Genomic DNA, 12,262 nt, shown 5'->3' with positions numbered 1-12,262 from the left:
TTAAGTAGCTCAAATATTCTGTTTATTCTTATTTGTAAAAATGTAACGTTATGTAATCACTTATCTAGTAGTAGAGCGTTGTATTACATTAGTGAAATGTTTGCGTTCATTGGTTGTCATGGAGACGCATGAAATAAACAAGTACAAGTCGAAGAGTGTGTGACCTTGGAACCAGAAGGAGAAAGGAGGGGGAATAAGAATTTTTAATGAAAGAAAAGGAGAGAGTTTTGCGAAGCCTGAAGGAAAGTAGGATACAAGAAAAGAAGTGAAAGAAAATTATAAATTCTTTAGGGCAGAAATTCATGAGAAGAGTGTTTAGAAGAGAGCAAAAACGTAGTGAATCATATACTCAGCTGCAAGTGAAATCAGCTGTTGTTGTAGAGGAAAATTGATGTCGTAATCGGATAAATAAAGAACTGGACATTCAATGAGAAATTCTGATTAGTTCCAGTTAGTCTAGGATTATGTCTTAATTCTATGTTGCCCTGAGAAGAATTATAATGAATTTAACTAGTTGGAGAAAAGTAAACAAGGAAAGATATCAGTACCTTACTGCTGTTGTTTAGAGTAGTGAAGCGATTAACAGTAGTTCAGTTAAAGCGTTGGAGAATTTTATTTAATGTGTTACGTTAGCTTAAATAAGTTAATTCATAAGTGTGCTCACAATAAATTGATGTATTGAAGATTGTATCTGGTAAGAGTAGTCATACATGTTTGTTTATTCTAACATTAACTGTAACGCATTTTCGAAGTTCAAGGTCCGAAATGAGATTGCTTGGAATATTGTCTACCTTGATTAGTGCCTGCTGTGAATTTAAACATTAAGTACAACTGATAGATATGTCCAGACTGATCAAATGAGAAGTTTAGTTTTATTAACTTGAGTTAAGAAAGCTTGAAAATTTGAAGCTGTGAATTGTATGTTAAAGTTTAGAACATTGAATTGGAATGAGTGACTTAGCAAGATGTATTAAGTTATTTGTATTGTTCCATTTAAAAGTAGAATTCTTGTATTTGTTATATATCATATATTAAATGTTTTATTTTGTTAATCTAAATATTGTGTTCCTTGTGTTACTGAATTCCCTTTTATTGCACCGTTCATAAAAAAAATTTGAATCTTGCGGGTGCCCCAAGTAGAATAGTAAATAATTCGGCCTAAATGAGAAGACTGCTAACTTAATTAAGAATTGATCCTACTGTTTTATATAGACTAATCTAAAAATAGGGTGGCGCAGTATAATTATAAATTTCCCTACTTTTGGATCGGTGATCAATTTGCAATTAGTCGTTTTATTAATAAGAGTGACTTGAAACAAGATGGCAGATTAGAACACAACATGAAAATAGAACGTCACGACATAGTGTTCTTGAAAGCTCCGGATAGGATAAGTATTATTTTCAGATATCCTTGATAAATTTATTTAATATTGCATAGTTTTGTTTGCCCTGCATCTCTTAGTGCATCTTTTTGTGTGTTTTTGGTGTGTTATAATTTATAATTTGATATAATACGTTGCAAGTAAGTATGGCTCCAGTACGAAGGAAAATGGTGGCCAGTAATGATGGTTCGCCATCTTTATCAAAGAACGATAGTATAATGTACATAGCAGAATGATTTTAAAGAATGCCGATAGTAGGGAGGTAACTGAATCAGTTGATATAGTTGAGTTACTGAGTGAGCACTTTGCAAGAATATATCATCCAGGTGGTGACATTTCAGAAACGAATGTACCAGTAGATTATACGGGAATTGTGGTGAATGAAGTGGAGGTGAGTAGTCTATTGCATAACCTCAATGTCAATACATCTGTGGGATTGGATGGTATACCAGCTCTTGTTGTACGAGAAGCAGCTAAAGAATTGTCAATACCCTTGACCATTTTGTTTAATTTGAGTCTTGGGTTTGGGTTAGTCCCGAGGGGGTGGAAAGAGGGGAAAATAGTTCCACTGCATAAAGGTGGTTCCAAGACTGCTGTTGTAAATTACCAACCGATTAGCATATCAGGAATCATTGTCAAGGTCTTAGAGAAATTAGTCAAGAAAAGAATACAGGATTGGATAGATGAAAATGGGATATTGTATGGGGGACAACATGGTTTTGTGAAGGGTAGATCATGCCTCAGTAACTTGCTCACGTTTTATAACGCAGTGACGGCTGAACTGGATAGGAGTAATGGGTTTACAGTAACACTACTGGACCTTGCCAAGGCTTTTGATAGGATACCACATAGAACCCTAATCAGTAAACTGGAGCAGATGGGGATAGATATAGGGTTGGTGAGATGGATAGGAGGGTGGTTGAAGGAGAGATACCAGAGAGTGGTTTATTCAGGAGTGGAGTCTAAAAGACAGCTTGTGACTAGTGGAGTGCCACAGGGCTCTGTTCTTGGACCACTGCTTTTCAATTTGTTCAACAATGATATAGGAAAGGATTTGAGAGGAAGTGTTCACTTGTTTGCTGATGATGCAAAGTTGGGTAGAGCAATTATGAGTGCACAGGATGTCAAAATTTTACAGGATGATTTGGATAGTTTGGAGGACTGGGCTAGGAAAAATGGATGTCAATTTAATGTGCCAAAGTGTAAGGTTATGCACTTTGGGGTGAAAAGAATAGCAGCAGTATATCGCATTGGTGGAACTGTACTCCAGGAGATTGATGAGGCCAGGGATTTGGGAGTGTTGGTGGATAGGGAATTGAAGTTTAGGGGACACATTGCAAAAGTAACTAAAACAGCTCACCAAATCACTTGGCTTCTGAAAAATACTTTAACATGCAGAGACAAACAAGTTGTTGTTCCTCTGTATTATCGAGCCTTGATAAGACCCCATCTGGATTACTGTGCCCAGTTATGGGCACCAGGGTTTCTTCATGATGGGGAGGAAGTGGAGAGGATCCAGAGACGAGTGACCAAGATGATAGCAGGCCTGTGGAATGAACCTTATGAGAATAGGTTGAAGATTTGTGGGTTGCAGAAATTGGTCGATAGGCGAAGGAGGGGTGATATGATTGAGACATTCAAATTACTGAAGGGTTTCTATAAGATTGATCCAGAAGATATTTTTGAAAATATGACTGGTGGTGGGAGGACTAGGGGCTATGAATGGAAGCTGGGCAAGAGCGTGGTTGACAAGGGTGTTAGAGCTAGGTTTTTTACTTGGAGAGTAGTGAATGAGTGGAATAAGCTTCCAGAGTCTGTTGTGGGTGCTACGACCGTGAATGAGTTCAAGGTAAGGTATGATAGATACTGTGTGAATGTCGAATAGTTGTTCTTGACATGATGTTAGGGCCTACCTCGATGAGTCTGTCAACTCCTTGGTGTTGCCCGGAACAATAATAATAATAATAATATTTGCTCCTGATATCACAGCCCTATTTCAATTCACCATGAACTCAGGCTATTTCATTTGGCAAGGAAAATTCTACAAACAGATAGTGGGAACAGCTATGGGTTCTCCACTCCTGGCTAACTTCTTCATTGAGACCCTTGAAGAAAATGCCTTAAACTTTGCCCAACATAAACCTACTGTCTGGCTACGGTACACAGATGATGTGCTGTCGATTTGGCCAAATGGCCTGGATATACTCAATAATTTCTTAACATATCTAAACAATCAAAATCCCAGAATCCAGTTCACCTCAGAAAAGGAAAACGACAACAGTCTCCCATTCCTAGACACTCTGGTTACACTACAGCTTGATGGATCCCTGGCATTCTCCATTGACAGAAATAATATATATAAGGGTAGATACATTCACCAGCAGTCACCTCTCCTTTCCCAACAATATAGGATTACAAAAATCCTATACAACAGGGCAAAATTAATCAGTTCTGATAATAGTGCCCTAACTACTTAGCCAATGGCTACAATCCTCCAAAAAATACTAAAACCTTGTAACCACAACCCTCTCCCCTCCCTCTTCAGAGCAGAGATTACTCAAGCTCTATCACCATTCCATACATCTGGGACACATCCAAAAAATTGACAAAAATCCTAAGGAAATACAACCTTACAACTACTGACAGACCACATAAGAAACTGGTATCTCTTATCCACTCCACAAAGACCAGTCACATTCCTTAGATTTACCAGGTCCCATGCAGTTGCAAACTGTCCTACTACAGCCAAACAGGCAGGACAGCCAATATCAGAATTTCTGAACACAAGGGCTACATCCAGTTCCACAATACACCACTCAGGACTTGCTGACCAATGGCTACCCACCACAGGATATGCTGGAAGAAGGCCACTATTACACCACAGCATATACAAATATGAAAGGCTATTCCTTGAATTGATCTAAACTGTGAACTCCAAAAGGAAATAAATAGGAGAGTTCAACTTGCCTGGGGTGCATTCAGAAAATTGAAAAGCATTTTGTGATTAAGGAGCACTTTGAAATTGTTATATATCATCTGATGAGAAATACCTATTGTGAACCTTATCTTGTGTATCAGTTCAGCTTATTTAATTTTGAGGACCTTTCGTATACGTGCTTCTTTCTAACCTTATGCTCAGGAACCTATCAGATGGAAATGTGCTCTTGGAGCTACTCAAAATCTTGGCGTTCGCTGTTTGTCTTGTCGCATGGAATACTATGCTTGGACAAGCCTGCTACTTAGCCACATTGTCGCTGCCGAACGACACTTACTCGTTCCTGTCACATTGAAGCAACTACCCACGGAGAACCGCAGGGGACAGCCAACACCCAAAACCTGAACGAGTTTAAAAATAACTACCAAAAAGAAGCCTCGAACTAGCGTTGCTAAAACTTTTATAGGCTCCGCATCTGTTTTCTCCCTATTACGTCATTGATTTTGAAGATGCCACACAAATTTTGCACATCGTACCTTCTCTTCTCATTGCATCTTCGAATTACGATTGTTTATGCTAAACTTTGACCTTCTTGTTACCAAGTCTCCTTTTAAATACCTTATTTTCTTGTCGTTATTTAAGGACCATTTACAATCTTATACATAAAACTTTTACATGAAAAGACTATTAGTACCTATGTACAAAGATTGAACTATTATCTATTTACAAGTCATTTTTTTTTTCAGGAAGATGTTGCATCTCAGTTAAATCCTGAATGAAACACTGAAAGACAATTTAAGTGTTCATTCCAGATTTAATAGGAGTCACATATAAAAATTTCACTCAGCTAGAACAGAGTTAATGTAATATATAAATTCTATACTTTATATCCATACAAATAATCCAACTGAAATAAAAACTGAATGCATGATAAATTTTTGTAAGGATTCACAATAATGAATTTCAATAAAATCTGTCTTTCAATGAATCTACTAGGTGCTTTACACATTTTGCAAACACACTTACAAATGGCTGACTCAAATAGAAATAAAAGGTTGATATTATCAAATATGCAATAAAGACACGTTTCAATCAAGGTCCATTAAAATTGCAGCCAAGTCTGAAAAAATTAATTTTAGTTAATATGCCAAACAATTAAATTACATTACTGATAAACAAAGTAGAGCAAAATATAAAATGAACTGAGTGAACTTGTGTAGTTATTACTTGCGAAATTAATTTACGTTACACATAAATAGAATATCACTATTATATTTATGTGTAACGTAAATTCTATGAAAATCACAGAAGTAGATTTCTCTGAAAACAATACCTCAATGACGTGTTCAGCAGTTCTCAGTCTATGCTGCAGCTCTTCAATCTCTTTAGTTTTTGATTCCTAAAATAATCACAAAATTATCAACATTAAAAAGGCGAATAAAGTAAATATAAGTGACTTAATTTGTATAAAGGCACTTTATATTTGCTCATTCATAAAATGCAGAGCAAGAAAATGCTAAGAGGTACAACTTTGTACTAAAGTGTATTTAGTTTCTTAAAGCAATAATCACTTCCTCTGGATAGTCTCTGAATTTATGCAACAGGTAAATTTATAGCAACAGAAAAATTTATACAGAATTTATTCATATCTTCTGCAACCATTTCGACACAATACGGAAGAATTTGTTCTATTTGAAGCAAACATATTTGAGTGAAATAGAATTAATAACAGTAGATCTTGATTTCAGCATCATATATTGTTCAGGCTTATACATTCATTCTCCAGCATCATATAATGATTAGGCTTATACATCCATTCTCCAGCATCATGTATTGAAAACACCAAGGTCTTGGTTAATTCCAATTACATGAATGTTTCCTTCTAACCCTTAACCCAGTGACAGTACTATTACTAACTAATATGGGTTTACCATCTTTTAGGTGGAATTCACATAAAAAAAGTATGTCCATATTCATTCAAATCTGTTCCCTTGATCTGTAGTAAGTTTTTTACTTGGTTATACTATAAAATAAAGATACCAAGAAATTAAATTCTTGATTTAATCCTTTATCTAAGTATAAGCAAATCAGTTTCTTTATAGGAGTTTCCCCAGTCCTGAAAATAGTTCAGGTGCAAACTTGTTTGCTTACACTTAGATAAAGGATTAAATCAAGAATATAATTTCTTGGTATCTTTAATTTATAGTATAACCAAGTGGTAAAACTTACAACTAACTCTAATCCAGAGCATTCTAATAATAAGATGTGACACCTTTTGGCTACTCATAATACAAAAATATGACTTCTGCATTTCTTCAACCTTAGTATCACCTTTGGGTCTTGCTCCCACTAATGAGACCTCAATAAAGGTTGAAACAGGTCTGGGTAGTGACCCTTCCCATAATGCATAGCATTATGGGAAGGGTCACTACCCAGACCTGTCTGCAAGGAGATGTGCTTTGCATTATGGGATACTAAGGCAAGTGATGTGAAGTCATTAGCTTCTTTATACAAGTTGCCCCAGTCCTGAAAATAGGTCAGATGCAAACGTGTTTGCTTACACTTGGATAAAGGTTTAAACAAAGAATATAATTTCTTGGTATCTTTAATTTATAGTTCCCTTGATTTGTTTTTTGGATGGAAGCGCTAGCTGAAAAACACCAGAGCACTACTATTTGTGAAAATTCTCTTTTCTCAAATCTACATTCATTAAAAAACTGCTCAAGCTAACCCCCACAGCACACAAAAAATCTTATGTCTACATAACTAGCTAGAAATGAAATATGCGTTTAAGTACTAGGAGCTCTTACCAATATCCCCAGACAACACTCCAAACATCATCACTACAGCAAGGAGAGTGCAAGTTCATTCTACAGATGTATTTTCAGGAACCCTTAAAAGAAGAACTGGTCATCAACCATTATCTGTCGCTAACAGGAAGAATGAACCCTATGATGTCCTGTCACCAACTGTCTGTTGCAGATGCTTCACCTACAGGTGTAAATATCTGCAACCAAATGAGTTAAGAAAACTCAATTCAAGGACTCTATGAAAGAAGCTCATGATTTGTGACACATTAATTGCAAACCAACATATGTTCATGGCCCAGTTTCAATGAGTTCTATAGTGAAATAAAGTTCTGTTCTTTGACAAATTCTATTTTAGCTATAGACAGATTCTAGACATTGTTTGATCTGGAGAGAACAAGAAATGTAGTACTACTCCTCCAACATCCAGAAAAAAATACTTAAAAAAGGTATACTTCTCATATCAGGAAGAATAATGATTACCAGCCACATCCCTCTTCATATGTTTGATAGGGATACCATAACTGTGCAGACATACCAAGAACATATCCTTGAATCCTATTTGTGACTATGTATGGGGGGGGAAAGAGATGAATTGGCCGTGAGATACGGTGATTAATACCCTTGGAGGGTAATGGATGGCAATGCTGTAGCTAATGAAGTTCTAACTGAGGCTCAGATATTGCTGTTACCCTCCTGCCATGATCAGGGCTTTAATAGCTCAATAACACCTTATCCCTACATTGTCCTCTATAGATAACAGGGAAGATGAAAAGCATTCTTGCTTTGCCCCTTTAAGTCCTTATAAGGACTATGTAGGGATGGGGGGTAGTTGGCCCATATATTATTTTCATGCATAACAATATCACTGGTTATACAGCTCAAGTAGTGGAGGAGTATCATGAAACTGAAGATATCTAATGAGTGCTGTGCTCATCACAATCACTAGATTTAAATCTGATCAAACACGTAGGACAGCCAATGTCACAGTCATTTGGTGAGTGACTGTGGCAGTGGCTGCTGAGTTAAAGTCCTCACGGCAGTAAACCATGCTCAAAATAAAGTATACCCATAAGATTCTGTGGCAACAAATCCCATTCTTCCACCAGAGCAGACTTTAACTCAACAGCCATAGTCATTGGTGAGCAACTGTGGCAGTGGTTACTCGACAAACGGAGCAGTTATTGGAAGTTTTTTCACTTGGTTATACTATAAATTAAAGATACCAAGAGACAAAGCACATAAAGTTTGCACCTGAAGTATTTTCAGGACTGGGACAACTCATAGTAAAGGTGGTATAACTTCACATCACTTGCCTTAGTATCCCATAATGCAAAGCATAGCTCCTTGCAGACATGTATAATGCTATACATTAGGGAAAGGTCACTACCCAGACTGGTTTTGACTTTTATTGATGTCTCTTCTGTGGGAGCCAGACCCAGAGGTGATACTTAGTTTGAAGTAATGCAGAAGTCATATTTTCATATATGAATTGCCAAAAGGTGTCACACCTTATTATTAAATTACTCTGGATTAGAGAAAGGTTGTTGGAAGTTATTTCACTTGTTTATACTATAAATTAAAGATACCAAGAAATTATATACTTGGTTTAATCCTTTATCCAAGTGAATAATGGTTTAATCCTTTATCTACTTGGATAGGGGATTAAACCAAGTACATTGCCGGCAAAGGTTGGTCGATTGGTAGAGCCTCTGCTACTAATGGCTCAGTTAAGTAAGTTTGAGCATGGTTAATAGTTGGATGGAGATCAATCGTTCGCTGCTGTCGGCACACTCTCCCTCGATGAGTCTTTGGACTCCCTGGAGGTGTCAAAATAATAATAATAATATAATTTCTTGGTATCTTTAATTTAAACAGAGCAGTCCTATCAGGCCTACTCAGTTGTTCAAGGGGATCATACACAATACTGATGTTAAGTGACCATATTTTTGAGCATACTATGTCAATTTCTGTATTGTGATCTTTTTTTTTTTTTTTTTTTGTAATTCTTATACACCCTTATGTAATGTTCCCTATATCTGACTGGTATTTCTCTGTCTCCTCATTTTGTTGTTATTCTACTGTACATTACCATAGCAAATTTTGCCCTGCTTCATCATTAACTGAACAAGTTACATCACATTTTCTAAGCATTTTTTTCTCACTTAATTCTGATAATTATGTCAACATTGTATATGTCATGGTGATCTTTAAACGATGTCATTTTTTTTATATGCACATCCTAAAAAGCTTATAAACCTATTATATATAAGTGGCGAGATATGGATTACATAATCCACTCTCTGTCACAAAGCATTAAAGACTCCTCTTCCATGCCACATTTAAAAAAATAAAAAATAAAAAACTTAAATATTGTACCTAAATTTTTAATATTTATATTTTTTGCCTTTAAAATTTGTAGTCACTATAATTTTTTTTAAAAAGTTAATATATTTTAACAACTTTTAAACAAAGGTTAAATTGCTTTGTTTCTAACACATGGAACATCTCTGGCTCAAAACTGCAAACAAAATTATATCAGAATCATATCTTCTATACAGTGATGTTTCTAGTGTCACAAAATAAGGCTGACTTTCTCACACAGGAAGAGCACAGCAATAATAATATTCTTGAAAATATTGCTGTTTTCTGTAAGTTTCATACAGCTGTTCTAGATATAATAGTATACATAGAAAAATCACAACACACCATCAAAGAATTTAGGTACGAAATATTATTTCTCAGTCATACTAGCATTATTTTGAATATAGGGATATAAGTATCAGCATCTACTTATAAATCAAAGCCTCTATAATAGTATCTCTTGAAAATAGCATTTTTTTTTTCCAAAAGTATCAATGTTTCTGTAATATTTACTGTAGATCTTGTAAGGTTTGCATAAGTCCAACGGAAGAAGTTGTGATATATCTGGAAGGGTGAACATCTTAGCAATATCACTCATAATTGACAAAGTATGGTCAGGAATTGCTGTACATCTCCATAGACAATAAAATAGACAGCTTCAATAAGTAATGCAATGGTAAAATCCTGTCACAGTAATTTTATGAAGAGTATAGTGAAGTGATTCACTTGAATGATAGCTTGAACAGAAACTAAGAACTCATTTTGCATGATGTTTGGAAATCTCTTATCCTATCTTGCAACACAGCAAACTTAAATCATAATAAATACATCACATGTATTAACTGCTCTTAACTCTGAATTGTTACTTAGTTAAAACACATACATATGCATATATGTGTGCATTTGCTACTCTTTTCAGAGATTTGATATATTAGTGCATCTGACTTTTCTAGTTACTGCAGTACAGATCCACCTTAAGAAAATAAGGCGGTAAAATATGTAGTGCTTGCTGAAATGTCCACTGATCTCATCTTCTTCTTCTGACTATTAAGCATAAATGCTTGTAGTGCCTCAGTTTACAAAGCCCATCTCGCCATCTTTTTCTTGGTCTTCCTCTATTTCTACTGATCTCATGATCTATTACTTGTAATACAAATGTACTTCAAAATGTAATTTTTTTAATGCTTGAATTTCTTTTATAACCTTGAAAGGAAATAAATATTATCATACTCAATGACAAGATGTGTAGTATGTACAGCAGATGAACAGTCAAGAAAATATTATATAATATAATAATATGTTATAAATAACCTGAAAGATAACTTTAAAGACCTTTTCAGATCATCAAAATTTCGGCTTTTCTATAACTGCAACATTCCTCAAGTTCAAATATATATTGAACATAGAAGCTCGTTTCAAAAGGGATCTTCCTGTGTATGTTTCAATATGAATGACAAAATCAGCACGCTTTGCTTAATTATAAAATATCTTTATCTAAAACAGACTTTTTTTTATCTTTTGACTTGTTTTCTATTTATAAACATTTATAAACAGCCAAAACAAAATAATTCAATTTCCTTCTAAAAAATGTAATGACTAAGATTCGTTTACATAAACTAAAATTCATTTCCTTGTACTAAAGGCACTCCAAATTCTTATATACAAACAAGTGTTTATTCATTCTTCTTTTCCCTGCTCTGCAGAATAACAAAGTTTACAAAATACCCATTTTAGTATTCTCTAGATAAATACATGCAGATAATAATTATGTTCCTTAGATAATATACTGTATTTTAAGAAACTTATGGCATAGTCGGCATCATTGGAGTACAGAATAAAAAAGGCAAGCCATTAGTTTCACATCAGATTGAGCATAAAGAAAGGATATTCCATTTCAAGATAAATAACACAGTCCAACACAATTTTGCTGACTTTTATATGAGACTTGTTTTTTACTAATTTGGGTGCACTGATTTCAAATATCAAACCCATTTTTCTCTATCACATCAGGTTTTTCCTCTATGTCATTTTCTTTTTGCTAATTTGTAAGTTTTTCATAGTTTTAAGGAGGCAGTACTATTTAGAGGATCAAAAAAATCGATTTTTTAATATTATTTTCTGAAAGTATGTACTTTTAAAAATCTGTTCCTAACTTTTTATCAAGAAATTCGAAAAATTCCCAAAGATATAGCCTATTATTCAAAGCAGTGCGCAGATCAGAATCGGAGCGCTCACCGCTCTTGCTTGTTAATAAACGAATAAATGTGTAAGAACCTGCAACGGCACGTACTGGCACTTTGAATGTGAGAGAGGCTGATAATTAGATACATAACTACTTAACAATATTCATTAAAAATTACAAGAATATTTATAAAAAAATAACAATTTTACTTACACATGAGTTTCAGGGAATAAATTTTTGTTTGTAGCAATTTCTGCTGCGTGTTCTGTTTTGGCAATCCCTTTGAATACTCCAACAGTAGTCGGCCATCATGTGAGAATCCCATCTTCCTTGGTACCGATCTTCCATAGTTTTTAAGTCTTGATGAAATCTTTTGCCTTGTTCATTGCTTACAGCACCTAAATTCTCAGGAAATCTATCAAGATGACTGTATAGGAAATGAAGCTTTATGCTCATGTTGCAACCTAGGCGCTGGAAATTTTCAAGCATTGTTTCCACTAGATCTTTGTAATTGCACGCTTTTTTGTTTCCAAGAAAATTATTCGCAACCATTGCAAATGAAGTCCAGGCCTCTTTCTCAATTTCGTTCATA

General features: G+C 34.9%; 1 protein-coding gene across 2 annotated transcripts in view; it reads right to left on the bottom strand.

Moving 5' to 3' along the window:
• The window catches only part of LOC150106098 (uncharacterized), a 184,248-nt gene that overhangs the window by 31,087 nt on the left and 140,899 nt on the right, over positions 1–12,262 (bottom strand). For both annotated transcript variants that reach the window (XM_090393843.1, XM_090393844.1), the window contains exon 8: positions 5,651–5,716. In XM_090393843.1, the coding sequence (XP_090249969.1) occupies positions 5,651–5,716 (66 nt within the window). The remainder of the gene's footprint in view (positions 1–5,650; positions 5,717–12,262) is intronic.

The sequence above is a fragment of the Typopeltis vanoorti genome, chromosome 6 (assembly GCF_054136105.1).
Source record: "Typopeltis vanoorti isolate ZY-2024b chromosome 6, IOZ_Tvanoo_1.0, whole genome shotgun sequence".
Classification (NCBI taxonomy): domain Eukaryota; kingdom Metazoa; phylum Arthropoda; class Arachnida; order Uropygi; family Thelyphonidae; genus Typopeltis; species Typopeltis vanoorti.
Note: the sequence above shows the minus strand (reverse complement) of the source record. Positions and strands in the feature narration are given on the sequence as shown.